The 24,430-nt window shown below is 35.5% G+C and overlaps 1 protein-coding gene across 1 annotated transcript in view; it reads left to right on the top strand.

Moving 5' to 3' along the window:
• Window positions 1-24,430, top strand: part of KIZ (kizuna centrosomal protein) — a 228,942-nt gene that overhangs the window by 189,820 nt on the left and 14,692 nt on the right. The window contains 2 exon segments of the mRNA XM_036751962.1: window positions 13,846-13,959; window positions 16,829-16,925. Coding sequence (XP_036607857.1) covers window positions 13,846-13,959; window positions 16,829-16,925 — 211 coding nt within the window.

Below are 24,430 nucleotides of genomic sequence, written 5' to 3' on the forward strand. Positions count from 1 at the left end.
ATCTGTGTTAAAAGGTCAGTCTCCATGGGGAAGATCCAGTAATTATATGGCAAACTACAGATGTTTCTGATTTGATTCTTTTCTTTTCTGTAGTAATTGAATGTGTATCATTAGAATAAGAGTAGAAAAAAATGTGCCAGACAAGAAGCTATGCTTGTGCCTCAGTTACAAAGCCAGTTGGATAATTTAAAAATTTTAGCAATAAGGTTTCATCAAGCCTTATTAAGATCTCCCTGGAGTAGATGTATTAACCTTGTTTAGATGGAATCTGAACGATATCATTACTTTTTTGGTTTTAGGATGTCAACAGCATAAATTAGTATTCTGGACAGAGTTCTATTTGTTATACATCTAAATTTACTATTACCTTATTTTGTAAAGTGGTGCAGTAGTACTTCATTATAAATTCAAAGGTCTGACTTTAAATATTTATGCAAGCATATATACCATTGTGGATATTGAGACATGTATCTGCATCAATGGTATTTGTTTTTTTAATAAATAGAAAAAATAATAGATTTATGACAGCACAATTCGTGTATAATGATTAAGAAACGTGTTTGTGATTAACTCTGATTTTCAAAAACATAAAAGTTTTGTGTAAATTAAATTTGCTGATATTTCTTTTAGAATAACATGGTTCTTTTTCCTTTTAAGCCTTTATACTGGAATTATTTTTTTATTTCTTTTGAATCTTGATTTGTAGGAAATACTGATAGGGTAGGTTCAACTTATTCTCATTAATTGGGAGCAAAGGTACAAATAGTAAAAAATAGCAAATAATCTAAAAATCATTTGGCTTTTCAATATGTGTGGAATTTCCATCTGAATATGGGTATATGTGATGTTCTAGAAATTCACTTCAACAAAATAACAGCACTTTAGACAGAGATGGAAAACTATCTCGCTTCCCCATTTTGCTTTTCTGTTCATGTTTTTTTATAAAGTCATAGATTATTAAACCTAGACTAGACCTTAGAAATCAGTCTGCTCTTTCTTCCGAACTATTCAATGCCAAGAGTAAACCATTATTAAATCAAATCAAAGTTTACCTTCTGTCATATGTTCTCTTGAGTAGGGAAAGACAGTTAAGTGTTTAGGTTTCAAAGTAAAAAGGTCAGTCGCCCAAAGAAACAAGTAACTACTTAATAAGACTGGATTTTAGTTGTCAATAAGGTTGAAAGCAAGATGAGAATAAACCACAATTCTGTTAGCCTGTCACCAGTTAAGTAAGAATTGACAATTTTTTAAAAGTACAGTTTTGTGTGTTTATGGGTTCTATATGTATCAGAATAATTTGACTTTTAAATGACTTCCTATTGGAAAAACATATTTTGGATTTGATATCTTTTCTTTTAAATGTTTTTATTGAAATTTTTTATATCATCATGATTTTCCCAAGTATTCTTTTCTTCCCTCCCCAAGAGTCATTTCTGTGACAAATAGTGTTTTTTAGGGAAGAAAAAAAATCACAACATTGAAAAAATGTAAAAACATGTGTAGTGTGTAACACCTATGGACATCTGGCCTCCACAAAGGGGTAGGGTAGGGATATCTTGTCATATCTCTTAAGTCCTGCTTGATCTCATAATTTTTTATATTTACTGTTGATTTCTTTATGTGTAGCTCTTCTTTTCATTTACATTGTTGTTACTGTGTATATTTATAGTTTTCTTTGTTTAATTTACTTTGCCTCAGTTCACATAGATCTTTCCCTGCTTCTCTGTATTCATCACACATTTCATTTCCTACAGCAAAGTAATACTCTTTTACATCTGTGTACCACAATTTGTTAAGCCATTCGTCAGTTCGTGGACATCAACTTTGTTTCCAATTCTTTGCTAATCACAAAAAAATGTTACTATAAATATTTTGGTATATGTGGGAACTTTCTTCTTATCCGTGGCTTCCTTGGGGCATAAATCTAGTGGTGGAGTCTCTGGTTCAAAGGGTGTGCACGTTTTTGTTACTTTATTTCCATAATTCCACATTGTTTTCCAAAATGATTGTACCATTTCACAGTTCCACCAGCAATATATTGATATGCTTACCCTTCTACAACCCCTCCAACATTGAATATTACTAATTTTGTTGTTGTTATTTTGCCAATTTACAGGGTATGAGGTGAAACTTTAGGGTTGTTTTGGTTTACATTTCTCTTTTTATTGTATTTTGGAGCATTCTTTCCTGTGTTTGTTCATATCTTTTGTCCTTTTATCTATTGGGAAATGACAGCTTGATATCTTTCAAAGCTATCTTGGTTTCTTATTTGGTTTAAAATATATTTTAAAATAATTTAACTCTGAACATTTCCTTGATGGTCCAATATTTTTATAGATAATTTGATTCCTTCTTTTTTGTTTGGATGCCCAGAAATTATTACAGTTCCTGGCAAATAGTAGACACTTAATAAACATTTGTTGATTGATTGATTGGTGAATTGATCATTTTGGCCAGTATCAATTGTTTACTATTGAGAGAGGCTGACTTGCCTTATGAAATATATGTTTGGAGTCTTTCTTGACTTTTCATTTTGCTATAACTACTACACTTTAAGTTTCCAAGTTCACAACAGTTTTTCCCTTTCATTAAAGTCAGTTGTCTTTTGGCCAGAAATATTTAGAACTTTTAAGTGTGGTATAGTAAACTTAATTATTTAGTTTGAATAATATCTGAGGTTTAAATAGCACTTAAACGTTTACAACACATTATGCATATGCGTGCGCGCACGCACGCACACACACACTCATATTTGATCCTTGCAAGACACCTATGAGCTAAGTGTTACAGATATTATTATGCCTACTTAATAGATGAGGAAATTGAGGCTTGGAGAGGTTAAATGACTTACCCGGTGCTACACTGCTGATATAGTTTTATACTTTAGCCTGTTTAATCTTTTTACAATTGCTTCCATTACTATTGTTTATGTAAGTACATAGTTTGTATATATGTATATTCATTGTATTTTTGTGTAGTTGTGTCACCAAATTAGAGAATTAATCACTAGTCCCTAGTTGGGTTATCTCAAGTACATTGTCAAATCCCTAGGTAAATCACACTGTGTGAGCTCCTACATTTTATATACGTAAAATGTGGTTAAAAAAACATTATGAGTAGCCTTGAAGGGGAGGAGGTATCCCAAAAAGAGGACATGCCCGCAGAAAAATGGAGGGGAGGAGGAGAAAAAGGAGACTAGGCATCTGGCCTCAGAATTGCTGATTGCTGATATATACATGTATACCTCAGGTCTTATTTAAAATCAATTGACAGATGCTACCACCCTTATTTCCCATCCTTGGCTAATGTAGCAAAATGAAAAGCACAGAGTTTGGACAATTAACCTAAGGGTAACTTTGTCTCTCACTTTTAAGACCAGATTAGCTATAGAGGAAAAAAAAATCTCTTCTATTTGTTAGCACAGCTAATGATTTTATTTAAGGAAGGTGTTGACTTATCTATAGTACAGATGTTACCATAAGTAATCCTGAGTAGAATATCATAATACCTAGATGATCTCTACCCTGAAGTTTCCAATGAGTCCTTTAAGAAAACCTTAAAGAAATTATCACCATGCTCTAGCTCCTGAGAAACATGTTTGAAGACAGAAAGCTTTCATTTTGAAATATTCCTTCAAATATCTAAAGGCATTCTAAGGTTTCTTATCCCTAAGCAACATATTTTCTTATCCCCAAGAATAGATTCTCCGAGCTAAAAGGGACCTCAGAGGTCATCCAATCAAATCTATACCTGAATTACAATCTACAATATCCCCAGTAAGACCTCTAATAATAGGGAAATCACTACTTCCTGAGGCAGCTCATTCTACTTTTGATAACTTTAATTAGGTAGTTCTTCCTTATATTCAACTAATACCTACCTCTGAAACTTTCTCTCATTACTCCTAGTTCTGTTTTCTGAGTCAAAGCAGAGTAAGTCTAATCCTTCTTACGTATGATAGCCCTTCAGATACTTGAAGATCACTATTTTGTCTCCTGTAAGCCAACAGGAGATGGGAGGGTGTTATAAAGAATATGTAGTATTTTAGCCAAGCTTTAAAGAATATGTGGAATTTCAGCTGGCCTTCTATGTCTACCTCCCCCCAGCCCCAATTATAGAATTCCTATCCATCCTTTAAATCCCAACCCAATCCCAGAAAAGCTCCTGTAAGAGGCAGGAGGGAATGGGATCAAGAACCCAAGTGAGGGCTTTCTCTTTGCAAACAGAAAGAAGAGAAGAAATTGGTAATGATACAGAAAAGTTGTGGGGACTGGAAGAAAGGATCTGAGGGGGAGTTCACTTGGACCGTAACCTTCTAAGAGAAATGAAAGACTAAGTTATTTTTTGTGTGTTGAGGGTAGAGATGTGGTTAAAGATTTGAGAAAGAGAAAAAGTTTTGAAATCAGTATTGAGGGTGAAATACAGGGAGAAGAAAAATGAAAAAAAATACTTCGTAAAGTACAAGAGGAAAATTCCTTTTGACTGGACAGAGAGGGGAGGATGAGAGAAGACCCTCTGTAGGTGATGTGGTATTAAATTAGATTTTAAAGGGAATTGCAGGATTTTCACATAGGGAGTGGGAAGACAGATGGACCACCAATTGAAATCCTACCCTTCTCCTTCAAGGGTCAACTGAAACTGTCACCTCTTTCTTGTGACTTGTCTCTGATTTCTTATAGACAGAAGCTGTCTCTCCTGCCTGAGTTGTCATTGTAACTAAGTACCTTCCTTTTATGAGCAACTAATCCTCATCTCATTACAACATATGTATATGTGTTGTATATATGTCCGATTTCCCCTTTTCTATATTGTAAGCAACTTGAAAGCAGGTTATCATTTATCTTTGTGTCCTCCATAGCACCTTGGAAAGTAATATACACATAGTAGGTGCTCAATCAGTGTTTGTTGCAATGAATTTAATTGAGTTGAAGACAAATCTACACACACCTTAGAGAATTGATAGGAAGTCAACCAGGATGGGGAAGGGTCTAGAAACCAGTATCAGTATGAAGCAGTTAAAGGCCCTGAAATTGTTTATCTTGGAAAAAGAAAAATCTAAGTAGAATACATAATAGCTGCATCATTTACTGGAAGGGCTATCATGTAGAAGGAATAGATACAGCCTGTATTATTTCGTGGGCAAGACCTAAAACTAATTGGTAGTTTTGTAGGAAAGTGTATTTCAGTTTATTATAAGGTAAGATGTATAAATTAGAAATTACTAACATTTAGAATTGTTTTATGGTGAAAGGGGGTGCCTAATGAAGTGATGAGTTTCAGAACATCATTTGAAGTATTCACATTAAGACTGTTGACCACTTTTTAAGGATGTTAGAGAAGGAAGTTGGACTAGGTGACTTCTAGGATCTCTACTCAAATCTCTGCACCTTTGTACTGGCTGCCCCCTCCCCATGCCATGTGAGAGAGAATATGAATGTTCTCCTTCCTCATCTCTGATTGCTGGATTCCTTGTCTTCAAATCTGCAGACCCATAGTTTTCCAGAGGTTTATAATTTGGAAACACATACCTATCCGTAGTATTATTTTAAAGTGTAGAAGACTAAAATTCAGTTATTGATATTCTTGTTTGGCATGGAGCCTTTGCGGGGTCCATAAGGGGTTGGGGGGCAGGGTGAAACCTGATTGCAAGCCAAGTATTTTAAATTCTTCTTTAGGAAAAGGATTAGACTTGCTGTTCATGTACTGAAAGGGCAGAACTTGGAGCAATGGCAGAAGTTGCAAAAAAGACAAGTTTAAGGAAAAACTTCATAACAGAACAGTTCAAAAATAGAATGAACTGGCCTGTGAGGTAAAGAGTTCCCTCTCCTTAGATGTGTTGATGCAAAAAGAAATTCTTATTCAGGTGTGGGTTGTATAAGAAATGTCTCATTTAAGGCTTAGTGTATTTCATGCAGCAGATAAAACTTAAAGGAAAGAAAGTATAAGTCATTCTGCTTGGAGCCACTGCCTTTCTTCTAGGTTAGTACCTAGAGCAATAAGTGATGGGTAAAGATTTCCAAGTGAAAATTATAGAAGAGAAGTGTATTTTGTTGAATAAGTTATACTTGCAGAGGTGTTTAGCCTTTGATCTTCATGTCTTCACATCAACTCCCTTAAAATAAGGACCATCCTTTGCACATTTAATACTTTGAAACAATGTCCCAAGTAGTAGGATGATCAAGAAATATTATTTTGCTGAGACAGAGCAGAATTAATGTAATTCTTATCAAGCTGATGAAAGCCTCCTTTTGAACTATTTAATGCTCAAAAACTAAAATATCTTACATTAAAAATTTTATTTGTGGTCACACAATTTAACTTTGAGTAAGTGAACTTGAATGACTGATTCTAGCAAGTGATTCAGCCTCTACTAAGTTTTGACAAGATAAGGGAGTATTAAGGATTTCCTTATAATCTTTCTAAAGTTAAGGTCAGAGTTCTACCTAAATCACTCATTCATCCTGCCAACATTTTTCCCACTCCACGTGCCCATCCTGGCAAAGCCCTTCTCGGTAAGCTTGATGTGAAAGGGCCCTCAGCTTTTATCTTGAGAGGATTAATCCTCTGAGAATGTCCATTCAGCCTCTTTTTCTTTTGACACCGGTTCACTTGGTCAAGCTGTGTTGAAAGTGGTTCCCTGGCTATGCCATTTCTCCTTGTTATTCCTTGGCGAGTCTACATATTCAAGGTCATATTAGAGTATGTTAGTTCAGAAGCTTGTCTGTACATCAGTTCACATTTGAAGGGTGCCACTTAGAGTTTTGTGTAATGCCTTGCAAAACATTTTTGCTTACGTGTGTTATCACATATGAGAAGGACTGGGAAATTGCAGTATTGAAGTAGAACAAATCTTAGAAAAGGAAGTTTTTGCATTTTTTAGTAAATAAAAGTCTACTGTGATAACATTTGATCATCAGATTACAACATACTCTCCTTAGAGTACACCATAGCCTCCTTATTTAATTCATGCTTGCTTTCACAGGAAAAATGTGTCACTTTTTACTTTATGGTTAGCGGAGCTTCTCATTATTTCAACTGTGTTGTGCACAGGCAAAACTCATATTGGCATTACTGCAAATCTGCCTCTACCTTCCATAAGCCCTCCAGCTAGTGTGGACCAGTAAAGAAAAACATATTAATTACTAAACAAATCTCTTATTGTGCTTGATTATGTTCCCTTGTGTCAGACTTCTTCTATAGCTTAGATGCAACAGACTCTTTAGGTTTCCAGAGGCTGAGTTATCTATTTACATTCTGGCATTGTTTTAGTTATAGATCCTTATGAAATGTGTAGAGCAGTAGATGGAACACGGGATCTGGAGTCAGGAAGACTTGAATTCAAATCATCCCTCACTGTGTGACCCTGGGCAAGTCACTTAACCTCTGTTTGCCTCAGTTTCTTCATCTGTAAAATGGGGATAATAATTGGGGGTAATAATAGTACCTACCTCCCAGGGATGTTGTGAGGATCAAATGAGATAATATATGTAAAGTGCTTAGCATAATGCCTAGCTCATAGTAAGTACTATTACATATAATAGTATAATTAGCATTATAATAATTATTTTTAATGCATTTTTATGATTCTTGTCATGTTATTAAAAAGCACTTGTATATGAACCACTTTATTTTTCTTTTTTCTTTATTTGTAGGTTTAAAAGTATTTAAGCAGGTGTACATTTGCATATAAAAGAGAATAACAAATGAGAAATTGTGGCTTTTCTGGCTCTTCTTGATATCCTCTTTCTCAGCTCTCTTTATCCAACACATGTTCTGAATGTCTATCTTTACATTGACAAAAATACATCTACAAAAATATTCTCAGTGATCCTTCACAATCATGCAAAAAAAATTTAGATTAAGTAGGAGAGGCTTACTTATTAAGTAGATGTGAAAATAGTGTATTGATTTTATTATGTAAGAATAAGACTTTTCCTCATAGATTAACATGTATTGCTTTGAATTAGAACAGTTTTGCCTAATTTTCTATTGCAACATTTTCCTCTACCAAGTTTTTGGGATTTTTTTGTTTTGTTATAAGATTAAATCTTGACACAGACTTGACTGAACACAAGGTTTAAATAAAAATATGGCCTACATATTTTGGAAGTATTTTTACTTGAACTAACTATTCTACCATTCTGTAGAAATAACCATTATACCTCACTATCTTAAAGATTGATAATTTTCTAAGAATTAGAAGTGATCATAATAACTTAAAACTATTTGGGTCGAGATCATAAATACTAAAAACACAAAACAGGACAGCTGGTCGTAAGAAGTCATTTAGTTCTGTGTCCCTTAGTTTTTAAGGATATAGAGACCCATAATCCTAGAAGGGTTGTTATCTTGGCAATTTCTTTAATGTCTAGTCTTATTCTTACTTTCATTTATTATTTCCTATTGTAGGACAATGTAGATTCAAACCTTTCACTCCATCACAATCTTCACTCCCTTGACCATGTAGAGCTGAGTTGCCTTAAACTTTTCATTTGTAGCATGATCTTTCTCAAGGTTGGCATGCTAGAAAGCTTTTCTAGGTTTTTGAGAGGGAATCTTATTATGAGATAAAATAAAAGTTGAATACCATTTCTACATGAACTTAAATAATGCTTAAAGATTCAAGAAATGCTAAAGACAGAATTAGTTCACAATTTTTGCTAGCTCTAGTTCTCTTTATATATATCCCTATTCTAAAAATGTGGAATTATTTTATCTAAATTTATTTTGAAGTCGTTTATGACCTCATATTGCCATACCTAAATGAAGCCTTTTCTTTCTTTTTCTTTTTTAAACACATTTTTATTGTAACACTAATACATTTTTGGTGGAGTTGTGAACTGATCTAAATATTCTGGAAGGCACTTTGGAACTACGTCCAAAGGGCAACCAAACTGTGAATTCCCTTTGATCCAACAATAATACCACTACTAGGTCTGTATCCCAAAGAGATCATAAAAAAATGAAATGCACAAAAATATTTACAACAGCCCTTTTTGTGGTGGCAAAGAATTGGAAATTGAGATGCCCATCAATTGATGAATGGCTAAACAAGTTGTGGTATATAAATGTAATGGAATACTATAGTTCTGTAAGAAATGATGAGCAGGCAGATTTCAAAAAAACCTGGGAAGACTTACATGAACTAATGCAGAGTGAAGTGAGCAGAATCAAGAGAACATTGTACAAAGTAAAAGCAATTTTGCATGATTATCAACTATGATAGACATAAGTCTTCTCAGCAATACAGGGATCCAAGACAATTCCAAAAGATTCATGATAGAAAATACTGTCCACATCCAGAGAAAGAACTATGAGTCTGAATGCAGATCGAAGCATGTTATTTTCACTTTTTAATTTTTTCTTTCTCATGGTTTTTCCTTTTTGTTATGATTCTTCTTTCACAACATGACTAATGTGGAAGTATGTTTAATATGATTGCACATGTATAATCTTTATCAGATTGCTGTCTCAAGGAGGGAAGGGAGAAAAATTTGAAACTCAATAACTTAGAAAAATGAATGTTGAAAACTATCTTTACATGTAATTGGAAAAAAATAAAATCTATTAAGTGCAAAAAAAAACCATGTTTACTGATATTTTCTGTTTCTTCCATCACCATGTATCCTTCCCCCTCCTCCACCCTGAAAACCATCCCATATGACAAATAGCATTTCTATAGAGGGAAAAAGCCTAAGTTTTAAGTTAATTTGTGATAATAATTTATGATGTGTGGGTACTAACTGTTCTTCAAAAGTTCGGTAGAATTCTCCCCTGAACTCTTAAGGTCCAGGGTTTTGTTTTGTTTTGTTTTGTTTTTTTTCTTTGATAGCTCTTTTACAGTTAGAGCTGTTTTCTTTTCTGAGATTGGGTTAAGATTTCTATCTGGTCTTCTGATAGTTTGGGTATTTTATATTTTTTAATGTATTCCACTGTGTCTTTCATGTTCTCAGTTTTGGTAGCATATAATTATCACCATTAATTGATATGCTGAAAAAGCCCAAAGCTATATGTAATGTGTAATACCTGTGGACCTTGCACCTTGACAAAGGGGGCATTTTGGGGATGTCTTCTCATGTCTCTTCATTTGAGTCCCAATTGATGATTATAATTTTGTTACATTTACTTTTGATTTTTGAAGTCATTGTTCTTTCTATATACATTGTTGTAGTTACTGTTTATTTTTTCTTGACTGCTTCCTTTACTTTGCTTCAGTTCATTTAGATTTTTCCATGCTTCTCTGTATTCATCACACATTATAGCACAGTAATATTCTATTATAATCATGTACCACAGTTTGTTTGGATTTTCAGTTTTAATTAAAGTTAAATGCAGTTGATTTTTGAGAATTTATTTTGTAGCCTGAATTGGCTCGATTAGAACCTTTGCTAATTTCCTGGGGTTTTCCAAGTAAACCATCATGTCATCAGTAAATAGGGATAGTTTCATCTCCTCTCCGCCTATCTTTATTTCTTAATTCTTTGATCTTATTACTATGGCTAGTATTTCCAGAACCATATCAAATAGTAGTGGGGAAAGTGGGCATCTGTGTTTCTCTCCCATGTTTATTGGGAAAGGTTCCAGTATATCCTCATTCCTTATGATGCTTGCTTTTGATTTTAGATAACTGTTTTTTATGTAGTATTTTATAAAACATCCCTCTATGCCTGTGATGGGGGGCTTGGGTGCCTGTGTCTAGATCCCAGTTCCAAAATCACATCTCTCTCTAGCCTCAAAACATTGACCTTAGTAGTTTCTCTCTAGCAAGGCAGGACAGCACACCCTAGCAACACATTTATCTCTCTTCCTGATACTGCAGCCAGCTGTACCTATAGAATTTATTAGTTTGACCGGGTGTATACATGCTGAACCAACTGTGTACTGGGTCATAGAAATAGTTACTACTCACTGGCCTATTATATGCAGACTAGACCTAGACTTATGTATACTCCCTTATATTTATCTTGTCTAACAAGACAATGATGGAGGCAGCCCGGGTATTTCCCAGTCAGCCCTGACTGTTAGTTGACTTAATGACATTTCAGGCCTAAAACCACACCTCCATGTAGTCCCCCTTGGGCTATTTCCCAGTGAACTCTGGGTAAGATACCTGCGCAGTAGATACAAAAAGTGCATGTTCCTTTAAGAACTGACCACCCCTTAACCATTCCCTAATCCCACCCCAAAACACCTAATTAGAATATTTGGCACATGTTTTACCCCAAAATATCCTATATAAACTTTACCTGCACGCCTGTGAGGTTGCAGTTTCCCTAAGAACTCTTGCTCCCTGAAAAGCGTAATAAATCTTTGCCACCTTGACTTAAAGAATGCTCAAGTCCATGAATTCATTCCAGATGGCCCCAACTGTCTCCAATACTTGGCTCCTTGAAGGGTATTCCCCCTCAGCTACCCTTTCTCGGAACTCTAGTCTTGGGGTTCCTGGACCTCACCTCCCCAACCCTCAACACCTGTACTTTGTAGGGTTTTTAGCATAAAAGAGTTTTGGACTTTGTAAAGGCTTTTTCTGCATATGGTGAGATAATCATGTTGTTTTGGATGTTTTAGTTTTTAATTTGATTACTTACGTTTTTTTCCTAATGTTGAACCATCCTTACATCCCTAATATAAATCCCACTTGATCATAATGAATGGTTTCTTGGATAAACTGCTGTAACTTGTTTGATAGGATTTTGTTTAAAATTTTTGAACCATTATTTATTAATTATATTAACCTATAGTTTTCTTTTTGTGTTTTATCTTTCCTGGTTAAGGTATTAGGACTATATTTCTCTCATAGAAGTATTCTGGTAGGGTTTATTCTCAATTTCTGTAGGATAATTTGTGATGTATGGGTATACTAACTTCATCAAACATCTGATAGAATTCTTCTGTGTATCCCTCAGGTAGAGGCTTATTTTTTTTTCTTTGATAATTCCTTTACAGCTGTCATGTGCCGAGCTCTTTGCTAAGCACTTTTTACAAATATTATCTCATTTGATCCTCACTGGGCTGATAGGTAAGTGAGTTGTTATCCTCATTTTATAGTTGAGGAAACTGAGGCAAGCAGAGGTTAGATCATTTGCCCAGAGTCACACAGCTACTAAATATCTGAGGCCTTATTTGAACTCAGGTCTCCCTGACTCTAAGCCTGGTACTCTGCGCACTGTGGCGCCCCCTGGCTGCCTCTAAAAAAAGTGTAGTGTAGCAAACCAGAATGAAAACCAATCCTGTTATCTAGTTCTCCTCACTAGACACTTGGGCTTTTCACTGTCCCATAAGATGAAACAACAAAACAAAACAACTGTGCTTCAGATACTCTTGAACATCAGAACTTGCGTTCCTTTGCCTTCTGGTCCCACAGCTATCACTTAGCCTGGATAGAAGTCTCCCCTTGCTGTACTGTTCACTCTATCCATGCCATATTCTTGGTGCAGTGGAGAGAGTGCTGAGCTTGGAATCAGGAAGATGTGATTTCAAATCCCGCTTCAGACACTTAGCAGTATCTCACAGAATTATTGCAAGGATCAAATTAAACAAGGCGTTTTGCAAGTCTTAAAATGCTATTTGAGCATATATGGCTATATATTAGGGAAAGGGAAGAGAATGAACATTTATACAGCACATACCATGTGCCAAGCACTATGCTAAGTGCTTTACAAATATTATTTCATTTGATCCTCACAACAACCCTGGGAGGTAGGTGCTGTTATACCCATTTTACACCTGAAGATACCAGTACAAACAGAGATTAAGTCATTTGGCCAGGGTTACACAGCTAGTAAGTGTCTGAGACCTAATTTGAACTCAGGTCTTCCTGACTCCAGGCCTGGGACTATCCACTTCACCATCTAGTTGTCTCAAGTATTATTATCTTATTAGCTATTGTTATCATTTCTACTACCTAGACCCCAGGGCAGCTAGATGGTACACTTGATAGTGCCAGGCCTGGAATCAGGAATGCCTGAGTTCACATTTAGCCTCTGACATTTACTAACTGTGTGACCCTGGGTAAGTCAATTCTGTTTGCCTCAGTTTCTTCATCTGTAAAGTGACATGGAAAAGAAAATGGCAATCCATTCCAATATCTTTGCCAAGAAATTTCCAAATGGAGTCACAAAGTTGGACAACTGAACAACCACCAAGACCCCACCCAAATCATATTTACCAATATTGTACAGCTTGACTCAAGGATCGCCAGTCAGTCAACAAGCATTTGTTTGGTGTTTACCATATACCAGGCACTATGCCAAGCACTAGGAATACAAAGAAAGGCAAAAGTCTGGTACCTTCCCCAAGCCCAGATATAAGGTAACTAAAAACATTCCATAAAGAAATAACTTTGAAACTTGTGAGAGCATTACTCTCTATTCTGACTTTTTTGCTCCTGCTGAAAGGACTGGACTAGAAGGTGAAATGCTAGCTTGATTGGGGCCCTATCTCCAGAACCACTGAGAGAAACTGATGAACATTGGGCCTCTTAACTATGCTCACATGTCAGCTTTTCAAGGTTTATGGTATTCAAGTCCGCTGGGTTTGATTAGGTCTATTTTACCCCAGTATTACTCAAAATTGATACATAAAGAAACATATGTTTATATGCATCATTCAAAGGTTTAACCAAAGGTATGGCATCTCACTTTCTGCTTTTTTATATTTCTTCCTATCCAGCATTAAAGACTAGAATTCCAATTACATTCTTAAATTCAGCCAGGTTAAAAACAAAAGGAATTAAAAACCTTCTTAAATTTACTCTGTAAAAAGGAAATTCTTTAGCAGAATTAAAAGAATACATCTTTGTGGACAAGAGAGGTTTCAGTGTTTTCATATGTTTTTCATTTGCAGAAACAAAAGCATATCAATTGTTGAAGCAGTCCACATTACAGGATAATAAAAACCAAACTGAAGAAAGATACCAAAAGGAAAAAACGGGAGCTGTGCCTGAATTACAGTTGGCAGGTAAGTTATAGGGAAGTCCATTAATTCTTTCAAGCCTGGCAGACTATAGTAGTCATTTTTTCATTAGCAATTAGTTATTCATTAACCAATCAACAGGCATTTCATTACTGCATACTATGTACCAAGCAGTGTGACAGACTTTCAAAGACAAAAGTAAACCAGTTTTTGCCCTCGAGAAATTTTGCATTCTAACACAGGAGGCAACATACACATATATAAGAATATAGAAAATATACTCAAAATGAATACAAGGTAGTTTTGGTAAGGTGAACAGCAGTAGCTGTTCCTGGATACTTCCTGGAGAAGGTAACAACCTTAGTCTTGAAGAAAACTTGAGAAGAATGAGAAGAAAATAAATTCCAGATACTGAAAGCCACAAGTCCCAAGACACAAAAGCAGTCACATAATCATGAAATGATGTTATAGAAGTTTTTTAGAGCTAGAAAGGACCTTAACAATCATCTAATCCCAAGGTTCTTAACCTGGTGTCTACAGACTTCAAAAAGGCCCACGGACAGATTTCAGGGGAATCCACGAACTTAGATGGGGAAAAAAATTACACCCTTGCTTTCACTAACCTCTAACCAAAATGTAGCATTTCCTTCCATTATGAATGTTGGCAGCAAACCACAGTACTATTTACAGTGCCATACCTATTATTTTTTACCAAGAAGAGTCACAGATATTTTCCTATCAACTTATAGTTGTTGCCTTTCCTTAAAATTACCCCCCTTTTACCTCTCTACCTATACCTTATATGTATGTAGATGATGTGGAGTCCTTGAGGGCAGGGACCGTGGTTTTGCCTCTAAGTATCCTCAGCACAGCTCCTTGCACCTAAGTGCTTAACACATGACTGAATATCATTTACACTCATTACTCCTTCATAATTACTGTACATATCACCACTATATGTAATTACAGTCTTCCTGTCTACAGATGCTTGTGTGACATAGCTGGCCAACTGTTGTCTATAGCACCAGAACGCCATAGGGATCTGTAACACAAAAAAGGTCAAGACCCCTGATCTCGTAATACCCTCATATTACAGACGAGGAAGCTGAGGAATGAGGAGATAAAGTGACTTTCCCAAAGATTGCACAGCTATTCAGTAACAGAACTAGATCTCTTAGTCATTTTGTGTAAAGTTTACTTTGAAACCTGGAGAAACTTCCATGAATTGATACAGAATTAAATGAGAAGAACCAGGAGAACAATTTATACTATTTTTAAAAGAAATAATTTTTAAATAATAAATAATCAATGCAGTGATCAGAGACACATTTTTGGACATAGGTAATTTGAGAATTTGTTTTGCTTGACTATGCTTATTTGTTACGAGGGTTTTGTTTGTTTTTTCTAGTAGGAGGGAGGGGGAAAATAAATTATTGATAATTGAAAAAAATAAAATTTAATTTAAAAAACAGTTTATTTTGTGTACAAAATTGTCCAGGTTCAAGATAGAAATAAATTATTACCTAGAATTGTTCTCCCATCTGAGCTATGCCTTGTATATTTTGATACTGTTCATTATGTGGTAGAGCAGTGGCAGTTGACTAGCCTAAAGTAAATTAAATTCTTTATCCATGGCCACATACTGAGTTGGATTCAGGGGGCATGTAAAATAAAACTTAGTCTCCAGACTGGCTAAGTTACTTTATCTATTTGACCACACTGCATCATTTTCAATATTTTCTTACATTAAGATTCTGAAAGTGCTTTGATTTAGTGTATGTTAATGGAGTTATGATCTCTATATCTTCCTGTTCATCTCTTTCAACTGTTGTCACATATAAGCTTTTTTCATCAAATTTTCCTCAAGTAAACCAATGACCTAAAGAGGAATAATAGATATTTGTTGGGGAAAAAGGAAAAAATACATGTTTTTGTGTAGATTGCTATATATAATGTCAAGAAGTCTAACTAGTAAGGTTTTCAGCCTTAGATGTATGTCTTTGATTTGCTTTGCTTTGCTTTGCCCTTGGACTAGTTATGAGACTAACACCTTATGCCTCAGTGTCCCCTCTCAGTAATCCCTGGCTCATTAACTCTTTGATATTGGTAGTGTGCTTGACAGATATAAATTTTCATTAGAACTGTTTTACTATTGAGATTAAAATGGCCTAAGCTTGTAGACTATGCAGATTCAAAATTTAACAGATTCTTTTCTCTAAGAGACCTCTCTGAGGTCTGTATTCTCAGCAATTAGCTGTTAGGAGCAAAACTTGTAGCAAAAATATACAGGAAAGAGGATCATAAAGATGCAGGAGTCAAGGATTCCGTCCACGGGCTAGGAGCACCATGGTGACAGTTCACCAGACTCCTGGGAAAAGACTGACTTTTATATTGCCCAGCAGTGACCTTTCAGACTGGTTAAGGAGTGTCCTTGGTGGGGTTCAGTGGGAATTGCATTTTGTTATTCTCAGCTAGAAAGATAAGAGATTTAGCATTGAGGTTTGAGGATGAGTGACATAGGTAGCTCATTCCAAGAAAAGTCTGTCATTTTTCAAGTCTGACTCAATATCATTTATTGTGGTAAATGATCCCTGGCCATGTATCATAAAACTTATTTATTATGCATTGATATAAAGCATTCATAAGGCTTCTCTAGTCATTTATCGTCATTCAAACTGGAACATTTATGGCTGTTTTATTCTCTCCTTCTTATTGCTTTGTCTAAGTATCACTACCTACAGCTATTCCACCATGTGCTTTTTCCAGTGTATGAAGGTTCCTTCTTTTTGTGCCTGAGTAATCTCTTCTTCTCTTGACAGTCTTCCCAAAGTTATTGTGTCTTCTTTTTTATTCATCTCATTTCATTGTTGAAGATCAACTAAACATTTACATTTAGCATTTTTGCTTATCACAGGCTTCAATATTGGCAGCAGTACTTTCAAGACAAAGACAAGTAACGAAATCGGTTCAGAAGCTAGTTTTTCATCTAGCGAAGGAAGTCCTTTGTCAAGGTAAAGTCATGAAAAGCATTACACTTTTTGAAAGGCTTTAACAAGATGAGAAATGTCACTAGAAAATGAATAAAACTGACTATATATTATTTTGTTTTGAAACTTGATGGAGGGTTAAGTTTTGTGTTTTTGTTTATGTAAAAATAGCAGCTTAAACTTTAGTACACCTTTGAAAATATTTGCACCAAAGCCAGGTATTGTTTTGCAGCTGTTGTTTTCTCATTTTAAGACTCAATTGACATCTCAGTGAACCACAAATTAGCGTGTACAGCTGCTCGCAGTAGGGCTACTTAGAGACCAGACAATGGAAGTTGTCAGGAAAAGGGCAGATATAGAACATAAAGTCTTGGAAAAATAAAGAGGTGCATTTCTTCTTCTAGAGGCTTCTGAGATATAAACTAATCATAGCTAGATACTCATTTTTGTATTCCTTTTTTTTTAAGTCTTTAGTGCTAGACTATACTTTTATCTGCCTTTTGCTTTCAGATTGAATACATTTAATTAATTGCCTAGTTTTCCTAAAGGACACAGTTTGTCTGTTTTTATATGTGTTAACCAAAACACTTCCAGTTCTTACTTTGTTGTCCCCCTGGTTTTTCAGCAGTGTGAAATACTAATCAAGCAGTTATAATCAGGTTACTGTTGAGGAATCAATAGATGAAAATGTAAAAAGCCAAAATACTCCTTTGCTTTAGCTTAAATGCTTAAAGAGAAATTAAAGTCTGCTGTGTACTATAATGCCTTGTTGGGCTAAATATCCTTTACAATATTGTGGTATTTTGCATTTCAATTAACTTGTAAAGTTATTTTTAAACATAAATTTATGTGCTGAACACAATTCAAATAGTCTGTATTTTTTAAAAAATCATATTCTTAAATCTGCTTTTTTTCAAATTAAAAGTTTCATTTTAATTTCTATGAAAATATTCAAGTTTTTTTCTAAATAAGGATAAGGAAAAACAGGTTGATTTTTAATTAAGTTCTTTTCTTTGTAAAAACTTGACAAGTTGCAATATTCAGATTAATATTCTGAATTTTTAAATTTTTATTCGTATTAAGAGCAAATGTGTTTTTTTTCCCACACAAGTAAGCCTTAATATTCTGATAGGTAGTTTTGAAAAAAAAACCAGCTTTTTTCTTAATAATGATCCTATAAATTAAAAGTGTGGACTTTTCAGAGAGAATATGAAGAGAAGTAAATTCTGCAAATACATTTGTCAGTTTTACCACTGGAGTAATCATGAATTCTTAGTTTATAATGGTTATTTTAAGTTTTTTCATTGAATCTACATACATTGGGCAAATTAATTCGTAAACTTGGTCTTTATACATGTATTTCAGCAAATTTTCAAATATGCTTCCAAAGCAACTGAATTTTGGAAGCCAGTTTTGTGCAATTTTAGTTTTATGTCCTATGTTGCTGATACCTGCATCTCACACAACTAAAATCAGATTTTGTTGTCTTTTCTTTCATTTGAGGAGAATATACTCGTATTGTTATTTCATGATAGTTTTTCTAAACAAATGACATAACGCTTAAATAAAAACATGGTTTATTAAGAATAGTTGATTCTGAATATTTGACATTAATTCTATATTGAGGAGATCTGTAAATTCAGTGTTTGGATTCTTGTTTTTGTTTTTAAAGAAAAGAAACATGCAACATTGTACCAGAGAGCTCAGGTTGTTGCTTATTTGTGATTGGGACACACTGATATTTCTTCGAGGCTTACATTTAAGGATTCCACTTATTGCAGTCACTTCTTGTGCTTTATTGCTTTTACAAGTGGTCTCGAAATCCAGTACTTGAGAATAAACATAACAGTGCAGGACTTCTGTAGTACTTTTAAAAATTCTTCTTTGCTCTATTTTGTCAGTGAGCTGATGAGTGACCTCAAAAAAGACCCTGCTGGACCTAAATAAAAAATGGCTTCCTCTGATGTTCTAGAGACAATAATTATGATGTGCCAGTTAAGCCCAAACTACAGCTGAGGGATTTTACTTTAAAGCAGAGGCTTGGGCGCAAAAATGCATTTATAGCTCTTTGTCTGGCACCTCATTATGTGTGGGCCTGATTCATTAAGTAATTGGTTTGCAGTTGTTTACATGAGTATTAAGGCTTTCTATTCAGCAGCCTTTGAGAGATACATTGTGCAAATGTTGCATGTTATGAATGCGGAATGAGGGGCAGAGGACCAGTCCTATTGGCTAAACACTGCACTCTGTTGAAAACCAAGAGAAAGAGATTGGGTGCTGCTTTGCATAGCAATGACTTTCTTAATAAGCTTTACAGATTAATACACACAAGCTATAAAAGATGCAAAGAGATACTCTTAGCACATTTATACATGCTCATTTCATTATTATGGAAGTGGAGATGGGAAGAATTGAGTTCTTTCATAGTCAGTTTTTCAGTGCAATGTCTTCAGTGCATGAGACTTAATAGAATCCGATGTTTATTGTATTATAAATCATGGGGAAGTAGGCAGATCTGCAACAGTTTATTATTAAAGATTCTTTCAATGTAAATCTTTTTCTACTATTGTATTTCCTACAGCAAAATCATTTTGTGGTTGAGTGGGGATGAAAGGCATAATGTACGAAGGAGTGAGTCTTAATAGGAAGCTGCTCTCTGAGTAAAGACCACTTGTTCCCTTTTGTTCAGAGGTGCATGCCAGAGCTTCCTCTTCTCTAACAAACATTGTCTTGTTTTACCTTCACCAGAAAACTATTTTTACTCTCCTGGATTCATTTACTCAACTGAGAATATATTTTAACAGTCTGACATGTAACTTAAGTTTAATGGTTGGATAGAGATAACATTTTTTTCCTAAAGAAAAGAATGTGCTAATGTAATATAATTGCCTGGGGAAAAGGTATCATAAGTCACGACTGAATCTCCCTGGAAGAGCAAGCAGGATGCTATGTGTGTGGCATTTTATAGCCTTGTAGCAACAGAAACAGCCAGTGGAGGTCACTAGCATTCTAGCTAACGTTGTACTGTTTCGATTTCAATGATTTATTTCTTTTTGTTTGATTGACTTCATCATTTTTCTAGATTACATGAAAATGACAGAGGACCAATAAACTAACATACCTGATTTTAAAGGTATCTTATGGCTATTTAAAATATATATGTATACATACATGGTAACCTTTTTATTTGGCTTAACAAATCAATATTGTCTGTAAATTCTACCATAGCGACTGCTTTCTGTGTGAAACCATAAATTTTATCTTTTGAAATACAAGTAATGCATAAAATCACACTTATCTTCTTAATTAAGTAAGGTCATTAGGAAAGTTGATAACAGGACACCTTTAAAAAGGGACAGTGTAATCTTGATGTAAAGAACTTGGTTAGCCATCAGGGGGCGCTCAGACTTTATAAAATTAAAACTGCTTCATGCTTTTGGTTACTTAAAACTAGAAAATATTTTCTAAAATTTGTTGAAGCATTGGGATTTTCTTCTTCTGCTTTGCCCTTTTTTTATAATTTTAACCAAAAATTCTGTTTATTCCTTTTAAATATATTCTAGGTAATGACTAGAGTCAGATACTAGGCAAAATGAATAAAATAATAAGCCTTTATTAAGTGTTTTCTATGTGTCAAACATTATGTTGCACTTATTTTAAGATTCATAAAACTGTTTTGCATCTTGCTTTTGCTCATAGAAAGGCACATTATCCAACATTAAGAATCATTCTATAAAGTCCCATTCAGTATAAGTCTGGATCTGATATGTGATAATATAGTTGCAAAAGCTTACCTCCTTTTTTCCCATATCCTGTGCACAGGCTTGCAGGATGTCAGGACACCTATCTATCTTCATCGGCTTTCTTTCTCAACCCTCTCTTCCCCATCTAAATTCCTGAACATAGCTCTCTTTTGATTTTAGTTGGTGGCTGTGTGGGATGAATTAAGGGAAGACACATTTGACAAGTAAAAGGAGATTGATGAAATTTAGTGGAGGAAGTAATTAAAGAATCACTGCTATAGATCATTCTAAGTATGGAAATGAATTCAGTCAGAGTTAGAGCCAATAAATATTTATTTGGCACCTACTATGTTCTAGGCACTGTATTAAGTGCTAAGGATACCAAAAAAAAGGCACAGAACAGTCCCTGCCCTTAAGGAACTCACAGTCTAATGGGGAAGACAGCACATAAAAAGAAACTGAAAAGCCAGAGTAGAGGGTTGGAGGAACTGAGGTTACCTGTATTACAGCAGCTGGGGTGGGAAATGATCCAAGGAAGTATGAATTTCTGAGTTGTTTTCATCTTGCAAAATGAGTTTCTGCACATGATGAAGTCCAGGAAAGTAGCTGGGTGGGAAATGATGAGGAAAATTTCCTGAGTGCCATCCTTAAACGGAGGAAGATAAAGAAAGTGCTTCCAGATGTCCACCTCCCACCCTTCCAAATCAGAGGCAGAGGTTGTTGAGGAAGTGTGAGTTTCCCACTTGATGCCATTTTGCAGAATGAGTTTCTGGAGATGGTAAAGTCCAGGAAAGTAGCTGGGTGGGAAATAGTACTACTAGGAGAAATGCTAGAGTCCTCAGTAGCCAACTGAAAGAGTCACATAGAGAAAGCTAGAAAAGACCTTAGAGGTTATCTTGTCCAACCCCTTAATTTTACAAATGAGGAAACTGAAGTACAGAGAGCTTCAGCAACTTTCCCAAAGCTACACAGTGTTTAAATAGCAGATCCTGGATTTGAACTCTAGATGTGTGACTACATCATACCATGTTGCACTTTTTAAACTTTATTGTTTCTTATCAAACACCACTTTACCGCCTTCAAGAAGAAAATTAAAATTCCCTAATGTGAACTGATCCCCACCACTAGAACATACTTCATTCCTCACCAAGATATCCATCTTTACTGAAGTTACCAACCCATAAGATGAATTTCTTCTCAGCAAGAAACCTATTCCCTTGACTGCCCATCAATTCAATTATTTGATGATCAGTCTGATGAGATGAAGGGCACAGGTTCAATTCTGGAATGATCAACTTTGAACAACAACAACAAAAATCCCTCTGTTCATTCAACATTTAACAAATATTTATTGAATACTTACTGTATGTGTAGGAGTATACTGGGATTGGGGGAGGGATTTATTGATTGGGAGATTCCTGATCTCTTGAGTTCCCCCAACAAACTTGATGAAATTACAAAAAGTGTGGAGCAAGTAATAGAGACAATGAGATGTTAAAGTTTTTTTTTTCTCATTCAGACTTAGGTAGTTGCAATTACATCTTGTAAAAGGTAAGCGCCTTACAGATTTTGACGCCTTTTTTTTAACCTTATGAAGGGTACTTGAGTAGCTCACCCCCTGTAATGTTAATGGAATAGGAAGATCTTCCCTGTCCATTAATAGGCCAATGTGACCACATGTGTTCAGTCAAATGATGTTTTTACTGCTTTGAACTCTAGTTCACAGCTGTGTCACATAGAGCCCATTGGGGAAGGAACGTGCTTAAAGGGAAAGCTTGCTTAGAAGAGGCTTACTTGTAGGAAGGCTTTCACACCTTTTGGTAATTAGGCACTGAAGCATGAGAGTTGTGATGCCTTCTGGCTGTATAAATATTCTGAGGTTAGCATTTTGCTTTGGGGCTCACTAATTGGAAGAATGTTTGTGTGATTTGGCCAGACAAGACTCTGGGTAGCCCTTAAGGAGCTCCCCCAGCTTTGAAAACCCATGTATTGGTGCTTCTCTCTCTGGTATGTATGTATTGCTTTGGTCAGATAGCTAGAAGCCCTGTCTGTTGATCCATGCTAATTTCTCAGACAGTTTAGAAGCCCTGTTTGTTGATCTGTGCTATTTTCTCTGCATGTAATTTCTCTCTGCTTGTATTTTCTCTACATTCAGGGTGCTGACCTCTCCTCCTTGAACTAAGTAACTGATGTATAGGTTTAATTAAAGTAAGATTGTTGGCCCCTTTAAAAGCTATTTTTCCCTTAAAAGCAGATCAAAGAACGTGTGGTAGCAGGCCATCCTGGGTATGCTAGGGTACTTGCTGTTATAACCCCTGAGTAGCCTTTTTACAGATTGCAAAGATCATGTAAAGAAGTGCTTCCATTTCATTGTTCCTTGGGGAAGTATGAAAAAGTTACTCCATTATTTTGAAGAAATGAAATGGCTGAAGAATTAGACACCCCCATGATGACCTCTAAAAGGCAAGCTAATCAGTCCTATAAATTCCCCTATAAGGGAGTTATTCATGACAATCATGAGGAAAGCCTTCTATGGAGTTAAAACCTAACTCTTGAGACAGAATCTCTTTAACTTTTCCCTTGTGCATCTTCCAGAAGTATAGTGTGGGAAAGGAGATTCCTCTTACCACCTAGGTGGAGCTGAAGAAAACAGGCCCAAAGACTCTAGGTTTGGAGTACAATTGAGCTGAGAGGAGGAGCAGGTCCAGGACAGTGACATGTCTAGAAGATATTCTGTACCCAGGAAGAACAGCTTAAGGATACTACAAGAAGAGAAAAAACATTGGGGCTCTGCAATGTTGGAGGTGTGAGTTGCCTTGGCCAAATGTGTACCTTCTGTACTAGTGTTCTCTGTATATAATCACTCTTCCTGCTGACACTGTGTATTTGTGAGAAAGTACACTTCTGGTTTGTAGGCAAAGTGTTTGTTATTATTCTTTATACTATACCATTTCAGTTAACAACTTTGCTTCAAGTTAATTTTATCAACTGGATGACTGTCAAAGGTAAAAACATTGGTAGGGGCTTCTGAAGCATAGTTTTAGGAGTATAGTCCCACAGAGAGCCCTGAACTTGGGGTATTTGCCATCTCGTGAGTATAAGTTGGAAGGCTAGCCCCAGAATGGGTGTTATATATGCAAAGCACTATGCTAGCCTCTGTGAGATATGCAAAAATGTACATGGCCTCTGACCTCATGAAATTTGCAATCAATATTGCCATAACTCCCTATTTACCAAACACGGACATATGTATATATGTTCTCATTCATTACAGACATGATGGGAATCAATTCTTTTTCATTCTACAGAATAACAGTGTTCCTTCTGGTGATGTATGTAAGATTCATAGAGCTGGGAGAGACCTCAGGAAACCAAAAGATCCATTCTCTCTTCCCTGCTCCTCCTCCCTGCTTTTATTAGGTAGTTATGGTATGATTATCCTCATTTCAAGGTGAGATAACCAGAGAGGTTATGTACTTTGCCTGTTAGTAGGTAGGAATATCATACCATGGTGAACCTATCATGAAATAAAAGTCATTGTCATATGGGTAGATCAGCCAACCTCTCTGAATCTCAATTTCCTCATGTGTAAAATGGGATAATAATACTTTCATTATGTTTCCCCCAAGGGTTGTTGTGAAGAAAGCACTTTGCAAACCTTAAAGGTGTATAGCAACCAGAACTGCTGCTAGAGTTACTACAAGTAGTGATGGTTTTATATGTTCATCAAATACCGCTTCCTTAGTAACCATTTCTACCTTGTTTTCTAAGATAGAATACTTGCTT

The sequence above is a fragment of the Trichosurus vulpecula genome, chromosome 3 (genome assembly GCF_011100635.1).
Source record: "Trichosurus vulpecula isolate mTriVul1 chromosome 3, mTriVul1.pri, whole genome shotgun sequence".
NCBI lineage: Eukaryota > Metazoa > Chordata > Mammalia > Diprotodontia > Phalangeridae > Trichosurus > Trichosurus vulpecula.